This window comes from Hippopotamus amphibius, chromosome 11, assembly GCF_030028045.1.
Source record: "Hippopotamus amphibius kiboko isolate mHipAmp2 chromosome 11, mHipAmp2.hap2, whole genome shotgun sequence".
NCBI classification, from domain to species: Eukaryota; Metazoa; Chordata; class Mammalia; order Artiodactyla; family Hippopotamidae; genus Hippopotamus; species Hippopotamus amphibius.
The window spans coordinates 34,197,824-34,223,909 of record NC_080196.1 but is presented as its reverse complement, the minus strand read 5'-3'; the positions used below and the strand labels follow the sequence as shown (position 1 = coordinate 34,223,909).

At 40.2% G+C, this 26,086-nt stretch overlaps 1 protein-coding gene across 4 annotated transcripts in view; it reads right to left on the bottom strand.

Annotated features, from left to right (window-relative positions):
* XPO5 (exportin 5) overlaps positions 1–25,916 on the bottom strand; it is a 54,036-nt gene extending 28,120 nt beyond the window's left edge. For 3 of the 4 annotated variants that reach the window (XR_009048190.1, XM_057700674.1, XM_057700675.1), the window contains exons 1-20: positions 25,651–25,916; positions 24,113–24,234; positions 23,134–23,206; positions 21,931–22,068; positions 21,588–21,770; positions 18,810–18,836; positions 18,030–18,215; positions 17,051–17,127; positions 13,682–13,781; positions 12,692–12,775; positions 11,947–12,072; positions 10,884–10,974; positions 9,438–9,566; positions 6,442–6,560; positions 5,441–5,596; positions 4,178–4,219; positions 3,764–3,853; positions 2,766–2,965; positions 2,100–2,199; positions 1,116–1,297 (exon numbers count right to left, since the gene is read on the bottom strand). Coding sequence is in view for 3 of the 4 variants with exons in the window: in XM_057700674.1 (XP_057556657.1) it covers positions 1,116–1,297; positions 2,100–2,199; positions 2,766–2,965; positions 3,764–3,853; positions 4,178–4,219; positions 5,441–5,596; positions 6,442–6,560; positions 9,438–9,566; positions 10,884–10,974; positions 11,947–12,072; positions 12,692–12,775; positions 13,682–13,781; positions 17,051–17,127; positions 18,030–18,215; positions 18,810–18,836; positions 21,588–21,770; positions 21,931–22,068; positions 23,134–23,206; positions 24,113–24,234; positions 25,651–25,755 (2,330 nt within the window). In the remaining variant the exon portion in view is untranslated. The remainder of the gene's footprint in view (positions 1–1,115; positions 1,298–2,099; positions 2,200–2,765; positions 2,966–3,763; positions 3,854–4,177; positions 4,220–5,440; positions 5,597–6,441; positions 6,561–9,437; positions 9,567–10,883; positions 10,975–11,946; positions 12,073–12,691; positions 12,776–13,681; positions 13,782–17,050; positions 17,128–18,029; positions 18,216–18,809; positions 18,837–21,587; positions 21,771–21,930; positions 22,069–23,133; positions 23,207–24,112; positions 24,235–25,650) is intronic. The other variant, XM_057700676.1, reaches the window with a different exon arrangement.
* Between the last annotated feature and the right edge of the window lie 170 nt (positions 25,917–26,086).

Genomic DNA, 26,086 nt, shown 5'->3' with positions numbered 1-26,086 from the left:
TCTCCAAAGAAGATATACAGAGGGCCAAATGGCACATGAAAAGCTGCTCAACATCACTAATTATTAGAGAAATGCAAATCAAAACTACAATGAGGTATCACCTCACGCTGGCTAGAATGGGCATCATCAGAAAATCTATAAACAGTAAATGCTGGAGAGGGTGTGGAGAAATGGTGGGAATGTAAATTGATACAGCCACTATGGAGAACAGTATGGAGGGTCCTTAATAAACTAAAAATAGAGTTACCATATGACCCAGCAATCCCACTGCTGGGCATATACCCAGAGAACACCGTAATTCAAAAGGATACATGCACTCCAGTGTTGAATGCAGCACTATTTACAATAGCCAAGACATGGAAGCAACCTAAATGTCCATCAACAGATGAATGGATAAAAAAGATGTGGTACATATATACAATGGAATATTACTCAGTTGTAAAAAGCAATGAAACTGGGATATTTGTAGAGACATGGATGGACCTATAGTCTGTCATACAGAGTGAAGTGAGTCAAAAAGAGAAAAACAAATATCGTATATTAACACATATATGTGGACTATAGAAAAATGGTATAAATCAACTGGTTTGCAAGGCAGAAACAGAGACACAGATGTAGAGAACAAACATGGAAACCAAGTGGGGAAAGTGGGGAGGGTTGGGGGGAATGAATTGGGAGACTGGGATACCAAATAGTACACTCTAAATATATGCAGTTTATTGTATGTTAAATGTATCTCGAAGTTCTTAAAAAAAAAATTAATTCCTATATAATATTAAACATCAATTTTAAAAACCAAAAAAAAAAAAAAAAAAAAGAAAAGAAAAAAAACTTAAAGTAAAAAGTAAAAACTAGGGAATAAAGTACAAAGAAGTAAAAGAACACAGAGGAGGCTCAAAATGAGAAAAACCATTTTGAGATGACACTTGGAATGCAAGACTTATATAAGTGGGAGCCATTGTTATTTTTAAAAAGGAGAGCCCCTCTAGGAAGAAACAAGATCTAACCTCTTATTTACCACCATATGATCTGAAGAAACATAAACAAATTGAGCTTTTGAGATTTTTAAGATAAAAAATTTTAAATACAACAGAAAAACCATTATTCCGACTCACCTTATAAGGGCAAGCAAATTGTCAAGAAGTTTCAGAATCTGTTCTGTGCAGGGGTTACGGAAGATTGGATTTCCAGTGGGTGTGTAACCCACCACAAATCCCCCAGCTTTGGCCTCTTCTAGGTCAGCGGGCCAGCAAGTTCGTTTCACAACACCCAGAATGCTATACACACAAAAGCTCATCTATAGAAAAAGATAAAAATGAAAGGTAAACAAAAGGGGATGAAAAGACAAAAATGCTATTAGATATTTGCAAGATTATGGCAAAAATTATACAGAAGTCAGAGAGAAGGGAAAGACCCCACCCACCCTCATTCCTGTCCCTTCCCTTAAGGTCAAGTCCCAAAGGGACTCCTTCAATGCCATCTTCAGGACCAGTGTTAGGCTCTAGAAGCTTCTCTTTCATGAGCATGTCATTGCAGAGGCTTTAGTGACCCTCTTGCAGGACCCCAATTAGAAGGTGGCTTGGACATGCTTCAAAACAGTGCTTACCCTGCCAACATTTCATCTTGTTTTGAGGTTGGCCTTGCACCCTCCAGTTTAGGCCTTCATAGATTTTGCTCTATTTCTCACTCATAGTACTATCTACCAACTGACTACTTGCCAGGTTAATTAAGACTTCTGCCATAATGGAGCCAGGAAAGTTGCTTATTTGAATAGCAAATTACTGGAAAGTCTTAGATTTGCAAGAGAGCAAAGGCAGGGAGAACCCACTCTACAGACCAAGTTCCGACCTACTTCCTCATTACATCTTCACTCCTCTGAGCTAAAGATCCTCAACGCCAAAATAATGACTTCATAGAAAAGACCACCTGCTCTGCTGTGAGCAGTAACTAAGAATACAAGACTAAAGAAGAAAAGAAAGAAGATGCTAAGGGAAGTGGAGATTCCCAGGTTTCTCATTTGTATACAAAAAAACAAAAATCTCTAAGAACCTTGGACAAATGACAACACTCTACTCCTATCCCGGGAGAGGCTTACTCACTCGTGCACGGTTTAAGCCACAGGGATCCTCCAGGCCCGGGTCACAGCTTTTCCGATCTGCACCCACATAGGCGATAAAAGCGTCAACATCTGACAGCACTCTAAAGGTTGGTGCGGGAACGACAAGTTACACCATGATTTTAAGCAAGGATAGTTTCTTCCTCAAGAGCTGTGATTATCTGACCCCCAAAGAGCAGTTGTTACAGTGAGAGGAATCTAATCAAATTAATTGCCAGCTGTCACGTGAAGATTTATTAAACTTCTCTTCCCACTTTTAAATATTAGAGACACTTTAAGAATCAAAAAGGATACAAACTTGAGAACGCTATGTGGCACAGAGAGTTGTCTGTGCCACTCCTACTCTGTACGGCCCCTACTGGCTGTTCTCACTTCTTTACATGTGCTGGAGCTGCAACTGGACACCACAGCAGACCTCATTCTGTGGCCTCCTGACCCATGCTATCTATCTTTACTCGTTTCGTCTCTGTTCCTATGCCTCTGCAGAGTAAGGTGATATTTTTAGCACTTCACTTACAGGACTGCTTTTAGAGGCCTTCAGGTGTCACTCATAGTGCCATTATGCCTCGATATCCTTACACCCCAACCCCAGGCATAGCTCTTGGAAGAGAGCTCTTGGTACTTAAGTGCAGCAAAGGATCTCCCCTACCTGTGCATGTCTTCAGAAAGCCAGATGCCGGCCACAGGTGCCATCAGCTCCTCTAGGAACACCTTCTGACGCTCATAGTTCTTGAACTGGTTGCTAATGAGAACCAGGGCTTCCATGAGGGCACACTTCTCCATCTGTGTCAGGAGCAGCTCATTGGAGAGGAGCTGCTTCACATGGTTGTACAGCATGTCAAAATTGGGCTGCATTTCATAAAGAAAAAAACCCAGAGGTGGTGAAGGTCTGATTTTCAGGGAGTGGCAGGTCACTCAAGCAAGGTAACAAGAGGACGAAGACATTCCCAGGACAGTCAGGCCAATAAGACTGTCACTTAATAACTGAAGTATAACACTCTTCTTTTGTCTGAAGAGGCAAGGCAATTTAGGCTTGAGTATCTGGGTAACTGCACTTTCCCACTCTACAACTGTGAAAACCATCTGTCTTTTTTTCTATATCAACTTTTACAGTACCTTCATGGACAAAGATCAGTTTGTTTTATATACATATATATTTGTATATTTTAGAGAGAGAGAGAGGAGGGGGAGGGAGAGGGGGAGAGACAGACAGATAGACACAAATAACTGCTATGTATTCAGAAAAGAAATTTTTGGTTAATTTGTGATCCGGAGTAGTGCTCAACTTCTTATAGAAACCCTTTAAAAAAGGTTTGGGTTAGCACCCGGCTTCTCTCAAGACTCAGCACATCACTTGGCAGGGGTGGTTAAGAACATCACAGTACGGTAAAGAGGTGTACACTGACAGGGAAAACCTGGTCACCCGGGTGGAAGAGAACTATTCATTTTGAGGCAGTATATTCGCATTTTTTAACTCCACTAAGTAGGAGAGGAAGAAGACACCAACTTCAGAACACTTGTACTAATACTAAAGTCAAAATTCCTAGTTTTCCCCTTACGTGAGGTATTATTAGGGGTGGATTTACAGAGAAATGTACCCAAACTCGGCACATCTCAGTTGCTACTTGACCAGAGTCCAGGGCTTACCAGCACAAGCTGGGGGTAGTCACGACACATCTTGATGATGGAGGAACAAGCATGTCTCCTCACATTCCTCACCGCCCGGGTCCTGGGAGCCTGGGAAGAGATATTCAATAAACTTAAAGCCACTTTTAATACAATTTACAGATGCTGCAGAGAAGCACATAAATATCTCCTTCAGAGGTAAATTCACAATTTTCACAGCTTTGGGAGTATAATGAAGTGACATTTATAGTTACCATGAATCCACGTGCTTACTGACTGTCCTAGAGTTATCTCTAATGCAAAACACCCCATCATATGACATCTCCTGCCTTTATTAACCCCTTTGGCTTATGAAAAAAATCTACACTAAGTGTTGGGTATTCACATTTTTGTTCTTAAGGCGTTATAATTGGTAGGTTGAATTAATGGTCTTACCTTACTTTCTTCAACAATTTCAAAAGTGACAGATGAAAATAGCTAAGGGGAAGAAAAAAGGTCAATAATCAGTACCAAAAGCATAAAGTATTTTTAAATAATAATTATAATGTTTCTAACAAAATCCCCAAAGTGCAAACAATATGGTAACAAAAGGGTTTTCAACTGGCGTTACAAAGTTTCAGATGTTCATTTTCTCAGATAACTATACAAGGGGCTTGAGATTCACAATTTTACCAGTAAACACTTTACAAAAATGGTCACAGAATCCCAGAACAATCCGGGCCATCACCCAAAAACTCAGCCATGGGTACATCTTTCCACTTTTATTAAAAGTTGAGTGGTCTACTCTCCCTGATTCTATTTCGTATCTTCCCACTTACTCCTAACCCCATGCAACGTGACTGCTGCCCTAGCCACTATGATGCAATAACACTCTAATAAAGGTCTAATCCAGGAACCCAATGGAGATTCTCCAATTCTTAGAGAATTTCTGTGGCAACAAATGAGTCCACATTTTTGAAATTCTCCTGGCCTTTTTAGCACAACATTTTCTCCATCTCTCTCGCCATCCCTTTGATCTTCTTTGAGGGCTCCTCCCTCAAAGATGGTGATTGTCAGGGTTCTCTGCTTGTATGTCGAACTCTATACACAACTCCTCTTTGCTAGGGCTTCACCTCTACTATTGGCATTTCTGTGATGGCGATGCCTTAATTTTTTCTCATAACTTTCTGAACCTAGACCTTTAACCTCAAATAGCCAACTCAGCGCGAGATGTCTCCACTTAGATATTATATGTATACTTCAAACCTAGTCCTACAAAACAGCTCACCCCTTCTCTTCCTTGCTCCTACTCTCCTTCTGGTCCAATATTCTCACTCAGGTGGTGCTCCATCTCTCACTAGTCACCTAAACTGGACCCCGAAACCTTTCCTCTTACAAATCCCCTCCCAACCTGACAGCACACGCTGATACCACCTCCTTCTGGTACCCTTTTCCATTTCTCAGTGTACACATTTACTAACTGCAATGCTATGTAGGTACCACATCTGTCTATGTGCCTTCCTCCCCAAACAGCTAGGTGCTAAAGGACAAAGCTTTCCTACTAGCATGGTGCCTGCTCCACAGTAAGAACTGAGTAAATATTTGATAAATGAATAAACAACTGTTTATTAGCTTGTCTCATATACTTACAAAAACAGATACAAAAAATAATTAGCTTAGAAATGCCAAAATAAAGTTTACAAAGGAGAGGGAATTTACCTTAGAGAAGACCTGGGACAGGAACTCTGGTCTGTAGGTGACAAATGGAAAGAGTGCTGAGACATTAGTGAGGACACAGGACAGGATGAGGGGATCCTTGGTGTCAAAGTTCAGGACCATCTGCAATAGCTCTACTCCATCATTAACAGGAATTTCCTGTGATACAGAGATGAAAAGGAGGTTGACATAACTGAAAACCACTTTTGCTAAATTTCCTTCAGACTCTGTAAATACAGTTGTCACACGTGCTTTTATATACTGCCTTTTAACCCTTAAAATTCTAAGCATTACTCCATGTTATTAAAAGTTTTCATAAATGATGCTGCCATTATTAGGGATGTAGCATTACCTATGACTAGAAATTGAACAAACACAGAATGCCATCATTTCAAACTGAAGTGAACATAAAAGCAGATAAAGTTAATGATCCTAAGATCTGATGTGCCAATGTGCCATTTATGAGAAAAAGCACTATATTTCACTTATCTTCAAGGGACTTAGATTCTTTCTACAACTAACCTAGAGTGAGCTAAGATGAATGACCCCAAAATAAGGATCCAACTATTTTGATCTAATTAACATAGTTAATATAGTATATGCTGTTATCCAGGTTAATCAGATTATTCAGGAAAGAGGGACACAGATCAGTCTTCATGAATATTCTGGTCTATATGCCATAAATTGGCAAATATGTCTTGAGATTTTCCAATTCAAGGTTTCCATCACTGTCCTTGCAATAGTCATCCTGCCTATGGTTCACTGTATTATCAGGCTCATCTTACTATCCCCTTAAAACGAATACTAAATGTTGCAGGGCTTAGAGTCAGAGAGACCTAATTTGGGTGCCAGCCCTGCTATTTATTATCTATTTGACCTTGAGCATGTTATCTACCCTCTCTGAATCTCCTCTTCTGTAAGAAGCACACTCACATATTTTCCTATCTCTCTGCCAGTTTTAAAAAGATCAAAATTATTATGCAATCAGCACAGGAAACACTTACTTCTTTATCTAGTGTTCGAAACATCTGGTTGATCACACTTTCCAAAAAAAAGGTCATGGCTTCCCACTGCACAAATGAAGGTGAGAAGATGGAGCAGAGGCTGCCTTCTCCAGTTCCAGCTGTAGGAGAACATGGTTTTAAAATACACTCACAGTTATAAACACTGTACAATCACAGAAGACACAGAGACAACGGGACTGTAGAAACCACTAGATAATTTCACAGTTGAAGGAACAAGGTAATCTAACCCTTCTCGGCCTGGGAAAAGAAAAGGAGGAAAAGCAGAAAGGGATCCCTACCCTGCCAGTACCTCTAAAAACAAACTGTCTGAGCCTTGTCTGCAAAGCCAGTTTGACTACTGAATGAGAATATGCACGTAAGCATCAAAACCAGTGCCTGGCCAATTAGAAGCAATTGAGAAATATTAATTAATTTCTCCCTCCCTCCCCTTTTATAATCTGTCCATGGGAATCTAAATAATTAACATATCTAAGACCATAAAGAATCCTTCCAACGAGGAACTGATATAAGATGCAACATGTTGCTTCACATCCAGCAGCCTCATGACAATTGCAAGGGCCGAGTGCAGAGAATTGTGCCACCCTCCAAATTCACAAGTATCATCAAGTTCCCTGGTGGTCTAGTGGTCAGGATTTGGTGCCATCACTGCCATGGCCTGGGTTCAATCCCTGGTCAGGGAACTGAGATCCCACAAGACGTCGGACACGACCAAAATATGAAAAAAACAAAACAAAAACACAAGAAAAGGCAACCCTCAGAATGGGAGGAAATATTTGCAAATGAATCAATGGACAAAGGATTAATCTCCAAAATATATGAACAGTTCATGCAGCTCAATATCAAAAACAAACCCAAACAAAAATTGGGCAGAAGACCTAAATAGGTATTTCTCCAAAGAAGACACACAGATGGCCAAGAGGCACATGAAAAGCTTCTCAACATCACTAATTATTAGAGAAATGCAAATCAAAACTACAATGAGGTATCACCTCACACCGTCAGAATGGGCATCATCAGAAAATCTACAAACAAAAAATACTGGAGAGGGTGTGGAGAAAAGGGAACCCTCCTGCACTGTTGGTGGGAATATAAATTGATACAGCCACTATGGAGAACAGTATGGAGGGTCCTTAATAAACTAAAAATAGAATTACCATATGGCCCAGCAATCCCACTACTGGGCATATACCCAGAGAACACCATAATTCAAAAGGACACATGCACCCCAATGTTCACTGAAGCACTATTTACAATAGCCAGGTCATGGAAGTAACCTAAATGTCCATGACAGATGAATGGATAAAGAAGATGTGCTACATATATACAGTGGAATATTACTCAGCCATAAAAAGGACCAAAATTGGGTCATTTGTAGAGACATGGATGGACCTAGAGACAGTCATACAGAGTGAAGTAAGTCAGAAAGAGAAAAACAAATATTGTATATTAATACATACATGTGGAATCTAGAAAAATGGTACAGATGAAAAGGTTTGCAAGGCAAAAATAGAGACACAGATGCAGAGAACAAACATACGGACATCAAGGCGGGAAGTGTGTGTGTGGGGGAGGGGCAGGAATGAACTGGGAGATTGCGATTGACATATATACATTAATATGTATAAAATAAATGACTAACAAGAAAAAAATATTAAATTGTACACTTTAAATATATGCAATTTATTATATGGTCAATTATATCTCAATAAAACTCTTAAAAAAAAAACCACAAGTATCATCAAAGCATGTCACTCAAGCAGCAAGGCCCCTGCAAAATGAATTACAAATTTCTTTTCTTGCTTCCATACAGTGTTCACATTTATTAGCTTCATCTTGGTACAATATATTTGGGCCTCCATAAACATTCAAGTTACTAGATAATAGGGACCTTCAGAGTCAATTTGTGAATACACAAAACTACATGTTAAATCCTATGAGTGCCATGTAACTCGTGTACTTGGTAACTGACCATAGTGTGGAGCTTTTCCAAACCAGTGACTTACACCCTCTCCTTACAATCCTCTCACGCACTGCATGCATTAATAAGATAACAAACTGAAGATACAGAGCACAGAGAAGTTACCTGGCTTATGCTTTTGGGTAGAGGGGGGTTATTTTGATTTTACATAAAGTGGCATTTCCCACAGGCTTTGAGGGGGCTAAGCGATACGGGAAACCCCTACACTGCTCCTGTTGTGCCTAACAAGCCATTCTTTCCGAGTTTAAGAGAAATGCCATGCGAAGAACTTCACTGAGGGGCTTCCCTGGTGGCGCAGTGGTTAAGAATCTGCCTACCAATGCAGGGGACATGGGTTCGAGCCCTGGTCCAGGAGGATCCCACATGCCGAGGAGCAACTAAGCCCATGCGCCACAACTACTAAGCCTGCACTCTAGAGCCTGCAAGCCACAACTGTTGAGCCTGCATGCCACAACTACTGAAGCTCGTGTACCTAGAGCCCATGCTCTGCAGCAAAAGAAGCCTCTGCAATGAAGCCAGTGCACCACAACGAAGAGTGGCCCCCGCTCACTGCAACGAGAGAAAGCCTGCGCAAAGCAATGAAGACCCAATGCAGCCAATAAAATAATTAACTTTAAAAAAAAAAAAGAGAACTTGGTTGGAAAGCTATAAGTTAGGTCTAGATGTAATTTGTTAAGATGGTGCCTGAGGTGAAGTGATAAAACCAACAATAAGCAATTGTTGACTCTGTAAGAAAAGAAAAAAGAAGGCAAAACTGATAGGGTCATGGTTTTATCCTAATTTAAACAGAGTGAAAATCTGGTATTACATCTGCTTTCTCTGCCTGTGTGTGCAAATGAAAAGGCTCACTGTGTAGGATGAAAACTGGGCAGTGAGTAAAGCTATTTTTGAACATTATTAGCATACTGTTTTGAAATGTGGCTCAGAGGTTTATTTCTATGTACAGTTTTGATATACAGAAATACCATTTGGAAAAAAAAACCAAAAAAAGTCTTACAGTTCATGGATCCAGTATCAACAGAAGTTGAGAGCTGATACTTCAGCCACTCCCCAGCCATCTGGAAGCTAGTCTTGGGATCCAAGCGACATGCTAACCTCATTACCTCTCCTTGTTGGGCCCGAGAGGCTGCCAAGAGAAAGACATGAATCAATAACCGGCATATGACAGATATTTAGTTAATTTTTCTTCATTTATCCATCCCAGGAGGAAAACGTTCAAGAGATTTTGTTTTGCAGACTAATGCTCTGAACCTAAAAAACGTTCAGTAAAGCTTTGTTAACAAATTTAGAAATTTTCAAAAATAAATTCTAAGAAGACACCATACTAGCTAGATACTAAAAGTGGTCTCCCCTTTCTGTTGGAATTAAAAGGAGGTCAGGTTGGTATATATGTAAAACTATGGCTGCTGAAGAAAATGGTCTGGCAGTTCCTCAAAACATTAAATATGGAATTACCATATGATCTAGTAATTCCCTTCCTAGGCATATGCCCAAGAAAAATAAAAACATGTCCACTCAAAAACTTGTACCCAAATGTTATAATAGCATTATTCTTAATAGCCAAGAAGTGTAAACAACTCAAGTATCTATCAACTTATCAATGGATGAACAAAATGTGATATAGCCATATAATAAAGTATTACTGGCGATAAAAAGAAATGAAGTGCTGATACATGCTACAACATAGATGAATTTTTAAAACATTACACTAATGAAAAGAAGGCCGTTACCAAAAACAACACACTGTATGATTCCATTTATATGAAATGTTCAGAATAGGCGAAATATAGAAATAGTAAGTAGATTAGTGGTTTTCCAGGGCTGAGCGGAATGAAGGGATTGAGAGATGACTGCTAATGGTTACATGGTTTCTTAGGGTCACGAAAATGTCCTAACATTAACTGTGGTTGTGGTACAACTCTGAAAATACAAAAAACCCCCACTGTATTGTATACTATAAATGGGTGAATTGTATGATAAATAAATTACTGCAATGAAGTTGTTACTATAAAAGGGGGGAGGGGACTAAGTTACAGAAAACCCACAACAGAATTAGGAATTGTGGGGTTTTCCTCTCTTCTTTTAGAAAAAAGACCCACAATGTAAGATGGTATTTAATTCTAATACATATATTAAAAAAATGAGCGTGCACAGTTACTATCTCTAAACATCAATGTCCAAAGACAGAGAGACAGAGAGAGAGAGAGGGAGAGAGTGAGTGTGTGTGTGTGTGTGTGTGTGTGTGTGTGTGTGTAAGAGAGAAAACAATGCCTGGAGTAAGTACGATCCCAGCACTCTCTGCAAGGTGCAAATGGAGATTAAACAGGCTGCTGTCCAGACTTGGGGCCCTTTGATACAGAACCCCAAGGCTCATGCACCATGACTCATTACACTAGATGTCATTCTGAGACTGTTGGGAGAAATTCCAGGCCAATTCACTCACAGTTGAAGAAAGCATTGAAGTCCTCATCGCTATCGAAATCAAATCGAGAGTATTCGCAACTAGGGCTGTCTGTCTTAGAAGGAAAGCCCATCTGGAAAGAGAAAGATAATTGGGGTCGGGGATGAAAATGGACCCACCAAGAGTCTTTAACTACAGCAACTCAAACACTTTTTATTTGTTTAAGAAGAGTTAAGGGTTTCCATGATATATTCTATGATAAATAACTGCTTTTGGCCTACCCTCAAGTCCACAATTTGCTCCCAGTTGGAATAATCCTGGAAGTGGTAGAAATAGAACATTTTTATTTGATACACTCTTCCAGGTTCCTCAGGGAAAATTAAATTCTGGAATTAGTTTAAGGTCTTTGAGTATAAAGATATCCCAAAACAAAATGCTAATACAGCAATTTAATAAGTAAAAGAGTTGAAACAACTTGTCTTTTTAAATGCTGGACCCTGGGAATAAGTATGTGACTCTATGTTTCAATCAAAAAGCACTGAAGACTGCGACTGCAGAGAACTGGAACATGGTGTGCTATGCGCTAGGTGAATCCGTTGAAGAAATATAGGGGGCCCTTGAACCAGTCCCATTCTCTGATCCTCTGAATCAAGATGAAGCATCTGTCGCCTGCAAGAGCCACGAGCAGGTCTCAGAGTATTCACAGGCAACTCTCTGTTAGGTAGTGAGCACTCTACCTCCACTCTCTCCCTCTTCTCATTCACCTTCCTCTCACTTGGCCCTCAGAAAGTCAGATATTACTTCCTCTTGGAATCATCCTGACTCCACCCTCCTTTCTGCTTTTAACCTCTGAAAAGCAGTGATCATATTGTATAGTCATGGTCACTGCTCTTGTCCTATCACTTCTTTTTCCTAGCACTTAGCCTGACACTTGGCATATAAGTGCTCCAAAATATGAAAGAGTAGATATTTCTTCTTGAGGAATAAAAGACTAATATGCCCAAGGAAAGGATCTTAGCGACCAAGACAGAGCTGTCAATGATGCCATTGAAGTCTTATGATGTGTATTTACCTACATTCCACATTTTAGATTCCCACTGCATACCTTGACCAAGTTAGTCATAGAAGCACGAAGGTATTTTGGTATTATTGCTAACAGCAAAGGGTCACGGGATAGGATCTCATGCCGGAAGAGGGCTCCCCAAGTCATCTGAGTTGAAGAGCGCAGAAACTAAAGGGAAAAAAGAAAAAACTCAGTTTAAGGATTTGGGTTTTATATAACCAAAATTATTACTTAGCTCAGCAATTATCCATTATATTCTTCCATGGAAATAAATCTCTCTAATACTTTGAAACTGCCCAGACTGTAGTACAGCAGTAACGACTGCTCACTATGGACCATATGTTGTTAAGACAGACTGTGGGTCAGGTGCAATTCCCAGAGTATAAGCTGAATTCTACCACTTTCTCTTTTATGCAAGAAAGGATATAGGAACCTCAAGATGATATTACAAGGAGAATCTTGGATTGGATAAAATTAATTTTATAATACACAATTAATCAGGCTTTTGTACTTAAAATACCTTTAGTGGCAAATCACCTGGGACGTACCTCACATCTGACTGAGCGTTATCAGAATGATACTACCCAAGGCGTAACTGCTGACCTAGACTGCAAGGCTTAGCTCGGGAAGAAGACTCAGCAATTTTCTTAATGAAATGCTACTAGAGTTATTCCCTAGGATCTTAAGAGTCATATTTTATACTTCAGCTTCTAATGACTTCAGGCCATAGTGCTTGATTTTGATTTACCTAACTAAAATTTCGAGAAGTCATCTCCATAAAGTTTACCTGACTTGGATGAGTTGTGAAAGCAAGAAAAGATTCCAGGTATTTTCCAAAGTTTGCTGGTGTTTCTACATCAGATTCCACACCCTGTAGGACAAAAAGACCACCACATTAATGAGGCTGATGGGGAGGTCAGAGTAGAGAGTGGAGTCACAAATACAGACAACTTATACCCTCAAAAATTTCAGACTGAAAGGACTTTTTGCTTCCTTGTGGCCTATGGAAGGCATCATTTCAAGGGCTAAAACACAGGAAAGCTTCTTTACCTCCTTAATCATCATCAGTAAAACCTATTCTGCAGTCAAATAGTAAAACAAAAGAGTATGCATTTCAGAAATCAGGGTATTTCTTCAGACCTGGCCTAGTCACATCTCTGACCCAAGCTATTAAATAACCACTTGATGGTACACAACTTATGTCTGAAGTTCCATCTTCTCTAGCCATTCAAGCCACCACAAAAAGGCATAACATCAAGTGCAAATGTTAACATCAAGTGCCAATGTACCAGTATCCTACCTTTTAACGTGTAAGACTGAGTATTAAATATTTCCCTAAAGACAGTTATTTCCAGGTCAATCAGACTAAAGTTTTCTTTTATGATCTAATAATATATCCTTTAGATTTGGGAAAAGGGTTCTTTATTCAAATCCATAATGTTTCATGACCTAATAGGACTTCAAAGGGTAATGTACTTGACAGACTCAAAGTTTTACAAGTACCAATAATAATATTACCAGTAATAACAGTAGCAACATTGATTTTATGGAATAACAGATGTGAATGTTTACTACTGATATTAATAACTGACTTGTTTAAAAAAATCTATATCATTCAAACTCAATTAAAATAATTTAATCTATAGAATTATAAGAAATAACTTATAGGGAAATGCCCCCTCAGGCTAAAATCAATGGTATGTGTCACTCCTTATACAAATATAACTTTCTGAATCCTCTCCTCAGATGGCCCTGAAACTCTCCAGAAAGTGCTCACCAGCAATGCACACAGCTGATTACCCAGTGCACATAACACCTGACAGAGTCTCTTGAGGAAGACATAGTGTTTTTCTACCAAGCCTCCTCCATCAGCAGTCCTGTAAGATGAGAAAACGGTATGATTAGCAGCACATCAAGAGCACCAAAGAGAGTCCCACAGAATGGAGCTGTATATGGTCTGTGCTTCAACATACAAATTTCAGTTGACTATTAAAGTTAAAAAAAGCAAAAAACAAAACCAACCCAAAACCCTCAAACCAAACACTGAAGGATCAATGAGGAATAGGGTTCAATGCCATCTCATCCTTCAAGAGACACTAATCTGGGGTCTTATGAGGTCCTTGGGTATTCTGGGATAGTGTGGTAAACTCAGAGCATGACTCCACAAAACAACGCATACACGTATACGCATAAAAAACTGCACAAAAAGACACTGGCTGATACTGAGGAAGGACTTAGAGAGATCTCTAGGGGAGCACATAGTAATTCTTCATACTACTGACAAAATCAAAAGGACTATAATCAAGAGAATGAAAAGATAAGTGACAGACTAGGAGAAAATATTTGCAAAAGACACATCTGATAAAAGACTATCACCCAAAATATACAAGAACTCTTAAAACTCAATAAGAAAAAAACTCATTAAAAAATGGGTCAAAGACCTTAACAGACACCTCACCAAAGAAGATACACAGATGGGAAATAAATATATGAAAAGAAGCTCCACATCAAATATCATCAGGGAATTGCAAATTAAAACACGATAGCACTACACACCTATTAGAATGGTCAAAATCCAGAATACTGACAACACCAAATGCTGATGAGGATGTAGAGCAATAGGAACTCTCATGCATTGCTGGTGGAAATGCAAAATGGTACAGCCACTTTGGAAGACAGTTTGACAGTTTCTTACAAAATTAAACGTACTCTTACCATACAATTCTGTAATCACACTCCTTGTTAATTACCAAAAGGAGCTGAACATGTCCATACAAAACTCTACACACACATGTTCAAAGCAGCTTTATTCATAACTGCAAAAACTTGGAAGCAACCAAGATGTCCTTCAGTAGGTGAATGGATAAACTTTGGTATATCCAGACAATGGAATATTATTCAGCGGTAAAAAGGAATGAGCTAACAAGCCATGAAAGACATGGAGGAACTATAAATGCACGATACTAAGTGAAAGAAAACAATCTGAAAAGGCTACATACTATATGATTCCAACTATGCAACATTCTGGAAAAGGCACAACTATGGAGAAAGTAAAAAGATCAGTGGTTGCCAGGAGTTTGGGTCGGGGAGGAGGGATGAATAGGCAGAGCACAGAGCATTTTTAGGGCAGTGAAAAAACTCTGTAAGATACTATTATGATGAATACATGTTATTACACATTTGTTGAAACTCAGAGAATGTACCCATAAAATGTATAACACCAAGGTGAACCCTAGGTAAACTATGGACTTTAGATGATTATGATGTGTCAATGTAAGCTCATCAGCTCTAAAAAATGCACCACTCTGGTGGGGGATGGCTATAATGGGGGAGGTGATGCATGTGTTGGGGCAGGGAGTATATGGGAAATCTCTGTACCTTCTGCTGAATTTTGCTGTGAACCTTAAAGTGCTCTAAAAAAACAAATTTTTTAAAAGGCTATTAAAAACATAACTTGGTGTCTCACTTCGCCAAGTCATTTAGTTCAGATCAGTAATCACATGCTATTTTAGAAAGCAAATACCTCTTTAAATTAAAAAAAAAAAATTTGGTGGCAAAACCTGATCTAAAACGATGCAGGACAATTCGCACTAACAAGAATTAATAAGACAGACTTCCCTGGTGGTCCAGTGGTAAAGAATCTGCTCTGCAATGCAGGGGACGTGGGTTCAATCCCTCATTGGGGAACTAAGATCCTATGTGCCTTGGAACAACTAAGCCCACAAGCCACAACTAGAGAACATCCGCATGCCACAACTAGAGAGAAGCCCACAAAGAAACATCCTGCATGCTGTAACTACTGAGCCTATGCACTCTACAGTCTGTGCGCCGCAGCTAGACAGAAGCCTGTGCCCCCGTGCCCAACGAAAAAATCCCGCATGCCGCAACTAAGACCCAATGCAGCCATAAATAAATAAATGTGGTTTTTTTTGAGGTACACCAAGTTCAATCATCTGTATTTATACACATATTCCCGTATTCCCTCCCTCACTAAATAAAATGTTTTTTAAAAGAGAGAGAAAAGCTAATGTTTATTAAAAAAAAAAAAATTAATAAGGACTGTGTGGACAGCAGCCATATCAGCTGTGTTCTGGAGGCAGTAGTGTATAATGTAAAAAGCATGGGCCTTGGGGTAAGAAAGACCTAGGCTCTAGTGATGTTGAAGGGCAGTGTGGCATCATGGTTTCTAGTGCAGGCTCTGAAGTCTGACCACCTGGTTTGAATCACAGCTTTACTAACCAGTACCAGTAGCACAAACGAGATGGGACACCTCAGCGTGAATGTCATTGTCTCTAGGAAACTAAAAAATGGGCCTTGGAAACAGTAACTACAGTGGCCACCCAAAAGACATGTTATTAATTCAATGAACAGGACTCCTTAAAAATAGACCTGCAGTATCCACAGGAAAGAAGGCCATCATAAAAGCTATGTTAGAATGGACAGTAAGAAATTTTAAGTAATATATCTGTGTCTCACATCTTTTCCTTTGTCCTTGGCACCAAAAGTGAAGAGTACTGAACAAAAGTGGGTGTTGTGACAGTTTCAACTACTGTAATACACAGTTCTACCTGATTCCCTGGTGAAAAGCAGATATTAGGAAATGCTTTAACACTTTCCAGAGCAATTAGAAGAAAACAAGCAGAAGCCATTACTTCAGGACCTAGAATGTGTGTATAGGTTTTATGTAGATACTTCACACTGACCACATTGCTCCTGCTGCTTCCTAGAGCCTCAGCATTTCAGGCACTGATTACTGACAAGGAGAGAGGGAGGAGTGTCTCAAGTTCTGCAACCAAGGAAGGCCCCGGGACAGATCCTAGTCAGATCGGTGCATTCTCTGGCCTAGTCGCCAAGGCTACTAGGAGACTTAGGGATCATCAAAAGCAGACAAAGAGAATCAAGGACATGAGCTGTCTAGGGAGAATGGGGAAAACTGTGAATGTGAGTAGGTGCTGAGTCAACAGCCACAACTTATTTCCAGCATAAGGTCTTCAAAAAGGTGAAACAGTCCCTTTAAGAGTGCCTGATTTTCCTATTAGAGACAGTCAACTGATTGCCAACAGCCAGACAGGAACTTCGGATATATTCAAATAAGATACAAAAATGACAAAGAAATTAGAAAACACATAGAAAAGTAGGTACTCACTGTGCAGCAGAGAGTATATAATGCATGGCAACATCTCCAAATAAGACCATCAAGGGCTTCCGGTCTTCCAACTTGCCCTAGACCCGATTTTAGGGAAACACAGGTAATACAAACAATGTTATTAAAAACCTCCAAGTACTAACAACTCCTGTACCTGTATAATCAAATACACTGACTCCCTAATTTCTCACACAACCCGGGGGCTAACTGAACACTAGAAAAAAGTGAACTCTTTAAATCCAAATCTGGATAAGACTTATATTTTAAAATGTGTTGGACAATAATGATATGAAAGCAAAGTAAATTACATCTGAAAATAACATTCTTATGGAGAAAAGAATCACGATCCCATTTGTTAGCCGAGATAGCTATAAGGCCAGTATAGCCACCTTCTACAATTCTTTCACATAACACTATGTGAGTTTTAAACTTTAACATTACACTTCTATAGTTTCTTAACCAAGATTCACAGCTGTTTCAAGAACCAAGTGGCCCTACAAACTTCTATATATCCTGCCAATGGATTCCTAGGATATCGGCAAACTGTTGTCCAAAAGGTTGGAGGTAGGTAATTAAGTTGGTGTCAAGTAAAACAAACAAACAAACAAACAAACAAAACCAAACCTTTAAATGTCTTTCACCACCCTTCCTTGGTGGCACAGTGGTTAAGAATCTGCCTGCCAATGCAGGGGACATGGGTTTGAGCCCTGGGCCGGGAAGATCCCACATGCCTCGGAGCAACTAAGCCCGAGCGCCACAACTACTGAAGCCCGCACACTGCAACAAAGAGTAGCCCCTGCTCTTCGCAAACAGAGAAAGCCCGTGTGCGGCAAAGAAGACCCAATGCAGCCAAAGATAAAATAAATAAAAATAAGTAAATTTTAAATAAACAACTGTCTTTCACCACAACATGGAATTAAACACACATATGCCTCCCTCAGAGACTGAGGATCAAAGTCAGTTTGAAGTGGTAACTTACTTTCCTGCTGACTGCGATGAGAAGACACTCAGCTGCTCCCAACTGAAGTTCCTGTTCATTCAGAAGCAGGCACAGCATCTCCAGGAGTTTACAATTTTCAGCAGTAATGTGACTCATGGACACCCAGTCAATGTAGCCCGCTAGAGTATTCAGTGCTGCGACTCCTACTCGACAGTTTGCTTGGGCCTACATGAAAAGAAGTAACTTTTAACCATTAAGTCCTCACTAACAGAAAAGAAAGATGTGGTTATACCTGAGCTCCTTCTATTTCTTAATTCTAAAAAGAAAAACAATTAAAAAAAAATGTACTCATGAAACAGTTACTGATAGGCAACTCAAAGGTTTTCTTCTCATACACAATCACTTCTCAAACAATGGCATTCTCAATGCCCGACAGTAAGACCATATTGGCATACGTGGCCATTTTACATCCTTCAAGAAATCTCAGATATTATAATTTTAACTCCTTTCCACCATAGCTCAGTGATCAAATAAACCAAGGCTGAGGGAATTCCCCGGCAGTCTAGTGGTTAGGACTCCATTCTTTCACTGCTGAGGGCACAGGTTTGGTCCCTAGTTGGGGAACTAAAGCTCCTACAAGCTGCGTGGTGCAGGCGAAAAAAAAAAAAAAAAGAGAGCGAGAGAGAGAGAGCAAGAGAGAGAGAAAAAGGAAAACAAAACAAAAAAACCAAGGCTGAGGTCACCCTCCACTAGGTGTATGCATCCCTGTACCTGAAAGCCTCAAAGATGCCTCCTTCCAACTCCACCAAGAGCTCTTACCTTTGACTCCTGAGAATTATCTGTCTTCTGAAAGAAAAGAAGTATAAGGATCTAATGTTTTTAATGAGCAAAAGGCTATGTAATAACTCTCCACCCCCATAATCTAGGCCCTTGAACAATGTTTTCAAATAGAGACTCAACTTTTAATCTTGGAAAAGAAGACAACTTTACAAACAACACATAACTGATATTTTCCCAAAGGAGGACAGGTTATTTTAGTTTTAGCAGTATGACAAAAAGTTAATATTTAAAGAGCTTACACAAATTTATTAGAACATTAAGATCCACAAGGACAGTTTCAAAGCACACAGTTTACAAAGAAATAAAACTAACAGATGAACAATGAAGCAGGCTCAACATTGCTAGTGATGAAAGAAACATAGTTGAAAACAAAGTATTAGCATTTTTTCCATATTAAGAGACAAATTATCACTGGCAAAGGTATATTGAAATGATATAATGTTAATGGAAAAAAAGCAAGAAAAAATTAAAATGAGTACAATTTATGACCATGTATGTATGGACATAACTGTAGGAAAACCACAAAAACAAAAACATTAAATGCTAAATAGACCAAAATAATGTCTGTTCAGTAAATTATACAATTTATAATTTTACAAGCAGGTATAATAACTCCTGAAGTACTTGAAAACTGACCACCATTCGTATCATAAAGGGTTTGTTTTACAATTCCTTTTCTCACCTTTCAAAAAGTATTTTTTCTAACAAAGAACAAGTATTAACCCTTCACCATCAGTGGTCAAGGAGAGGTGTTAATGGGGCAGAGATGAGTAGAACCCTCTCACCAGCATCTACTGATGCTGCCCGAGAAGGAAAGGGATCCAGGCGACAACAGCCAAGTCCAGTCTTTACCCTCTCTTCCAACAAATCCTGCATTCCCATTCGGATCCTATCCTCCTGCCCCCTGGGACCAGTACAGGAGCCAACTGATGGGATAGGGAGAGTAAGTCTACTCATCCCATTCTTGTTTACCATTCAGCCTTTTCCCTAGGTGGGAAGGTGAAGGGATGGAAGCAGAGAAGGAACTATGAGGAAACAGAAGTCTCAGGTTCAAGAGATATCCCTTGGTGCGCTGTAGCCTGGTTTAACAGATGGAGAGAATGGAAACCAAAGCTAAAGAAAAACAAGAGTGGATATGTTTCTAACTTGTGTCAGACCATCATCAATCGGCCCTGCTCGGGCATGTTGGCTAGATTTCTAGGGCATCAATGCATTCCTCATTTGTTCACTTCTCTTAGGGATTAAATCTCCTAGGGGAAAATGAAAAGAATATCTCTTTCACCCTCAATACACACAGGTTTTTAAATGCAAATACTTTGATATTTTCTTTTGTAAAATTTGGGGAGGTTATTTGGAGGAAAGAGTCCATTCTAGTAAAAAGAATGGAGTGTGAATTTCACTACAATCATTGATTAGGGGATCTTCAGTAATTACTCTCTGAAACTCAGTTTCCTCATCCATAATATGGAGACAATACTTTCTGACTCTTAGGGTTGTTCTGAGGATTAAATAACATGCAAACCACAAAAAAGTATGTGGCACACATTAGGTAATCATTGTGAGTTTCTCCCTACCCTGACACCAATACTACCTTGACATCATTTGTGTTAGTATCTAGTGCTTCCCTGAAAACAGACTTAAGGAAGATGCCAGGGGCAGAAAACTCCTGGCAACTCAAATTTTAATGAATTTTTTTGTGTGAAATAAGCATGTATGAGGATTCTAGATTAGGATTCCAAAACCTCAATACTACTGACATTCTGGGTCAGAAAATTCTTTACTTTAGAAGACTGTTTTGGGCATTATAGAATGTTTACCAGCATGGCTGGCCTCTACCCGTTAGATGCCAGTAGCAACCCCTAGTTGTGACAACCTGGGGGGCAAAATCACCTCTACTGTTAAGAACCACTGTACTAGGTTAACTTTCACAAGGCTTTCTTCTAAAGGCTCTCTGCTAAAAATGACAATGATTGGAAATACAGTAGCTGGCTTGCCTTTTTCTGCAGAAGAAAAACCTCATCAGGAAGAAATACCAGGAATCATGTAATCAAGATTAATAAAACTTGGCACAGTTTCCACTGCAAAAGGACCAAGACTAAATGGCACATCAAAATTTAACAGGGATACTATCCTGACCTATCAGGAATCTGGGTTTTCAAAGATTAAGAATCAACCTTCAGGGAGTTCCTTGGTGGTCTAGTGGTTAAGATTTGGTGCTTTCACTGCTGTGACCTGGGTTCAATCCATAGTCAGGGAACTCAGATCCCACAAGCCGCACAGCATGGCCAAAATTAAAAAAAAATAAAAATAAAAACAAAACCTTCATTAACCTTCATTTTTAGACTACTTTCTTAGGACTTTTCTTACTATAAAAGGAATTATTTTTTCTAGTAGGTATGGAAACTCATTGAATTGAGCTTCTTAGAAAATTAATTCCAGTTTTTCCTGTCATCTGTTTCTTTTTTTGCTTACAAAATAGCCTTTTCAGGGCTTCCTAGGTGGCGCAGTGGTTAAGAATCCACCTGCCAATGCAGGGGACACAGGTTCGATCCCTGCTCCAGGAAGATCCCACATGCCACGGAGCAACTAAGGCCGTGCGCCAAAAAAAAAAAAAAAAAAAAAAAAAAAGACCAAAATAGCCTTTTCATTGACTGAATTAAACACCCTAGTTCCTTGCTGAAGGATTAACTTTAAAAAACAAAGAAACCCAGGCATATTAGAAAACAGAACTTCGGGGAGGGGGGATTCATCCCTTACCACTTGTTGGTACTTGTTTACATTTTCTTGAAGTGTGTTGAGTAGAAAACTGAAGATTCTTTCCATGTTCTGGGTTAACGTTTGCTGGATATCCCTTCTTCTTTGAGGAGGTAGTGTCTGAAAGGTCACTACATCCTCTGCCAGTCGCAAAAGGATGAACATCACTAATTCTGTTTGTGTTTCCTATACCAATAGAAAGAAGGTAGTTAAATTAAACTGAAACATTGTTTCACTATAAATATGATCAAAGACTCTTCTGCTGACAAGACAGACAAAGAAACCAAAAAAACCCTGAAGAGCAAACAAAAACCAAAACCGGAATTGATACAGCTGTACTGCATACCCCTTGTTTGGAAAGAGTGTCCAATTCTACCAGCATGTCAGGCCAGTGCTGTGGCCACTCCCGCTTGATCATTTCTACTACAATTCGAGACAGAACATCTTTAATATGGTTCTCCTCTTCCAAAATGTTCAGTGTTCCCTGAAAAAGAATAAGAGATATTAAGAGATCCGTAAGACTGAATTCAAGGGAAAAAACTGGGCTGTAAAAGTGTACAAAACTCAGGAGCAGGCCTACTTTTAAACCAAACATAATAAACAAACCTGTTCTTCGTGTCTGAGTCACCTGTCCTGCATTCTCACTAATCATCCTTCCCACCTAAAGCTTAACAGAGGGCTGCATCAGCTAATAAAATGGCTCTCTCATGGAGCAAGGAAGACATCACTGCTGCTCTTCTCCTTTACAAGCTGAAGAGACTCTCTCATACTAATTGTTCTCATTTTGTAAGAAGGCCAGGTTGGAAGAGTATGGAATTAAGGAATACATTGAGAGGCTGATAAAGTGGGAGAATAAGGAGCAACCAAATATTTTACCAATAGTTCTAACATTAGCAGATACAGAAAGACCATTACTGGGATTCTCTTCTGAAGCTTGATATCAAGATTAACGAATTATAACTTCTATCAAGTTTCCCCAGAATTAACAAAATACAAAGCCTAGCTAGTTAATAATTTAGAAGGGATTTTTTTTTAACTAAAGACACTAGACTTTGAGGATGTAAAGGGGTATGAATTCCCCTTTTCATGCCCTTTGTGAAAAAACATAAAATGTTGTGGATTCTAAACATGTTTAAACTCATATTCTAACTCCTGAAACAAACTCATTCAGCATATTTTTTATTGCTAGTATCATAAAGTAATTCAGTTTAGAATAAAAGGAAACAAAGAGCAAAGTGTAAGCTAATTTAGAGTTAAGACTCTTATTCATTTGCTTTAAATGTTTAATCTCTCTGCCCTGTCTTCATAATTTTAAAAACAGAAGTCAACACATAAGGGATTAAGTAAACCCAGCAAGAGAAACGTGATGAACTATGATTTCTAGTGATGGTGGTTCTTTTTAACTTGAAGGTAACATTCAATACTATACAAAGCATGCTGTGTGACCTATGTAGAACCAGTGAATTTTTACACAAATGCTACATTGGTAAAATCACACTTTGTCTAAACTACCTCAAAAACACAAGTCTTCCAACCAACCATTCCTTACATTTGCAATCAGCTCCATGACACTGTTCTTCAGATAGACCTTCTCCAATCGAGACATGCTGTTCCACCGAAACCTGGCCACCAAAATGCATAAAGTCAACAGAAGCAAATTAGAAGTCTTCTCTTCAGAAGAGATCAGCTTTGACTCCTGTGATAAAATTATGCTGGTGATTTCATTAAGAAATTATACTTTGGATTTTGTATATTTCAAAGAATGGAAACAGTCCACATTTAACCAAAATGCTAACAGAAAAAAGAGTTTTATATAGGCAGTAGTCCATGAATTAGAATCCACATGGGATTTGTGCACAGATGAGCTTTTCCCCTTGATTTTATTGACAGACCAAAAGCAAATATATACCTGGGACAAGTGCAACAATGTAGCTGATTTTCAGAAAATAGAATCTGAAAGCACTAACTCCCTTTCTGCACTGGCTTACAAAGTAATAGCACAATTCCAGAAAAACTGTGGTGAAATCTTAAAAGCTGATTCTTCTGATAGCCACTGGGGGTAGGAGACTCAAGTTAGGAAGGGTTTTCAATGATTCTCATATAGTCCTGCTTAGAATTTGCCATTTACATTCAAACTTAATAAAAAAAAAGAAAAAAAAAAAAGAAGAAGAAAAGAAAAGAAATTAAAGGCACACTGCCTAATCAGAGATTTATTTACCTATGCACTGCATTATTCTAAAAAGTCTCTGAGGTCCGCTGGCATATATTAGGAGCTCAATAAATGCTAGCTAAACGACTATGAGCTACCCCTTGCAGAATGCTTAGTATGTACCATGCACTTTACACAGATGAAGGAACTGGAGAAAGGTTAAGTCCTGAATGAGAGCTACTGTGAGGCTGTGATAACCTCTCAGGAATCATTCCTTTCTCCCTGGGGATTGCTCTTTTCTACTCACCTAAAGAGTACCTCTATGAGTTATGCAAGAAATAGATACACAATTCAGTGGTAAGGTCCCAAAGCTCCTTACTTGACAACATGTTCCAGGATCTGAAGGCCAAAATGTCTGACGATGGCAATTTGTGTTTTCTCAGCCAACCGCAAGCCACAGGGGACACATATAGGGCACTTTTCTTTAAACTCCTCACAAAACTGAAAAGAAGAAAAGTTAGTGTTTGCCTTAGAAGCAAAAAGAGAGTAGGGACTAAAAAAAAAAACAAAAAATCATCTTAAACTCCAACTTGAGCTATATTTGTAAGCTGCAAAATCTAGATCAATATTATATGAATAAATAACTGATAAACATTCCTTTCACTTTGACAGTTCCAAATTTCCCATGCAATGGCCAATTAGTGTTGGAAAAAAATAAATCTGACCTAAATGAGTAAAAAACTGTTAGAGATACACCTCTGAAATATACAGATAAAATGACAATTTCTAGGATTCGCTTTACAAACCTTTGGTGGGGGGAGGGATAAAGCAAATGTGGTAAAACCTTTACCGCTGCTGAGTTTAGGTGATGGGTATATACAAGATCACTGTAGTGTTCTAGGTTTGTGTCTATTTTTAATATTTCATATAAAAGACAAACCAACAGAACCCAAATATTTCTGATTTCAAATCTTCTGGCATACATCTATATATTGTAAAGTTTCCTCCAAATGATGCGCACTCTACTTTATGAACTTAAATCTCTTAAAATACGCACAGCACAAATATTTTTTCCTATTGGTCATTTCTCACAGCCCACATACATTGTTTGATGAGAGAATAAACTCCAATTGTATTAGCATCCCCATTTGATTCGTATTAGCATTCCCAAATTACACCACAAAAGTCAGTTCCTGTAGCAGAGCATCGGGCAGTCAAGAAAACTACTTTCAGGAAACCAAAAGGCCCTTGTTAAAAATGCAAAGTAAGTGGTAGAAGTTCATCTTTGCGCAAAACAGCCTAAGAATATCACACCATAAAAAACATGGGGGGTGGGGGGCGGTGAGAATTAGGCCAGAAATACCCAAGACACAGAAGTAGGTTAGGCAGAGGTGTAAGGGTGTCAGTAAAGGGGCACTAGAGGGGCTGGAGCTCGCTTAGGGCGGGTCAGGAGTGGGTCAGCAGGGAAACGTTTAGGGCAGGGGAGACTATAAAGAATGTGGCTAGTGTTGGGGACGGGCTGGACACGTGCGCCACGGGAAGGCGAGGGAATGGAGGGGTGTGGGGTTTGGGGGGATAAAGCCGATGCAGCCGGCTGTGGAGGGGGGTCGTGGTACGGACAAGAGTAAACAGAAGTGGGGAGAGGGGAAGGAGAGGGCAGTGGGAAGTGGTGGGGAGATGAGACGGCCACAGAGAGCTGGGGACGAGAGCGTCCCGGGAGAAGGGCAGGCGCCGCGAGCACAGAACGCGGGGAGTGGGAACAGGCGCGGAGAGCGGCGAGGGGAGGGCCCCCGGGGGTCGGGGACCGAGGTCCAGGGGCCGCGTGGGCGGGAGACCGCCAGGCTTGTGGGCTGCGCCGGGAAGGCTGGGGCTGGGGGAGGGTCTCGGGGCAGGCCTGGGGCGCCAGACCCCAGCTACCTTGAGGGCTTCTAGCCGGTAGCGCTGGGTGGAGCTGGGGTCCATCATGATGGTCACCGCTTTCACCAGCTGCTCGCACAGCGCGTTCACTTGATCCATCGACATGGCTAGTGCCACGCGCCTCAAGCGCGCACCACGGCCGTCCCGGGAGCACGAGGCACGGGCCGCTCCGTTGGCGGGACCACACGCTGGTACCGGGCCGCGGCGGGCTGAGGAGGGCGGGGGGAGTGAGTGGCGAGCGGGAGGAGGAGCGTGAGCCGCAGAAAATCCAGCCGGGAAAGAGCCGGCGCTGCGCACGCGCCCGACCCGCCAGTGCGCATGCGCCCGCGGAAGTGGCAGCTCCCTTATGACGGTTGCGCTTTGATGGGCGGAGCGAGAGACTTAGGGGCCGCGGTGCGCAGGCGCGTCAACGGTCCTCGGCTGCCCGCGCGCAGTG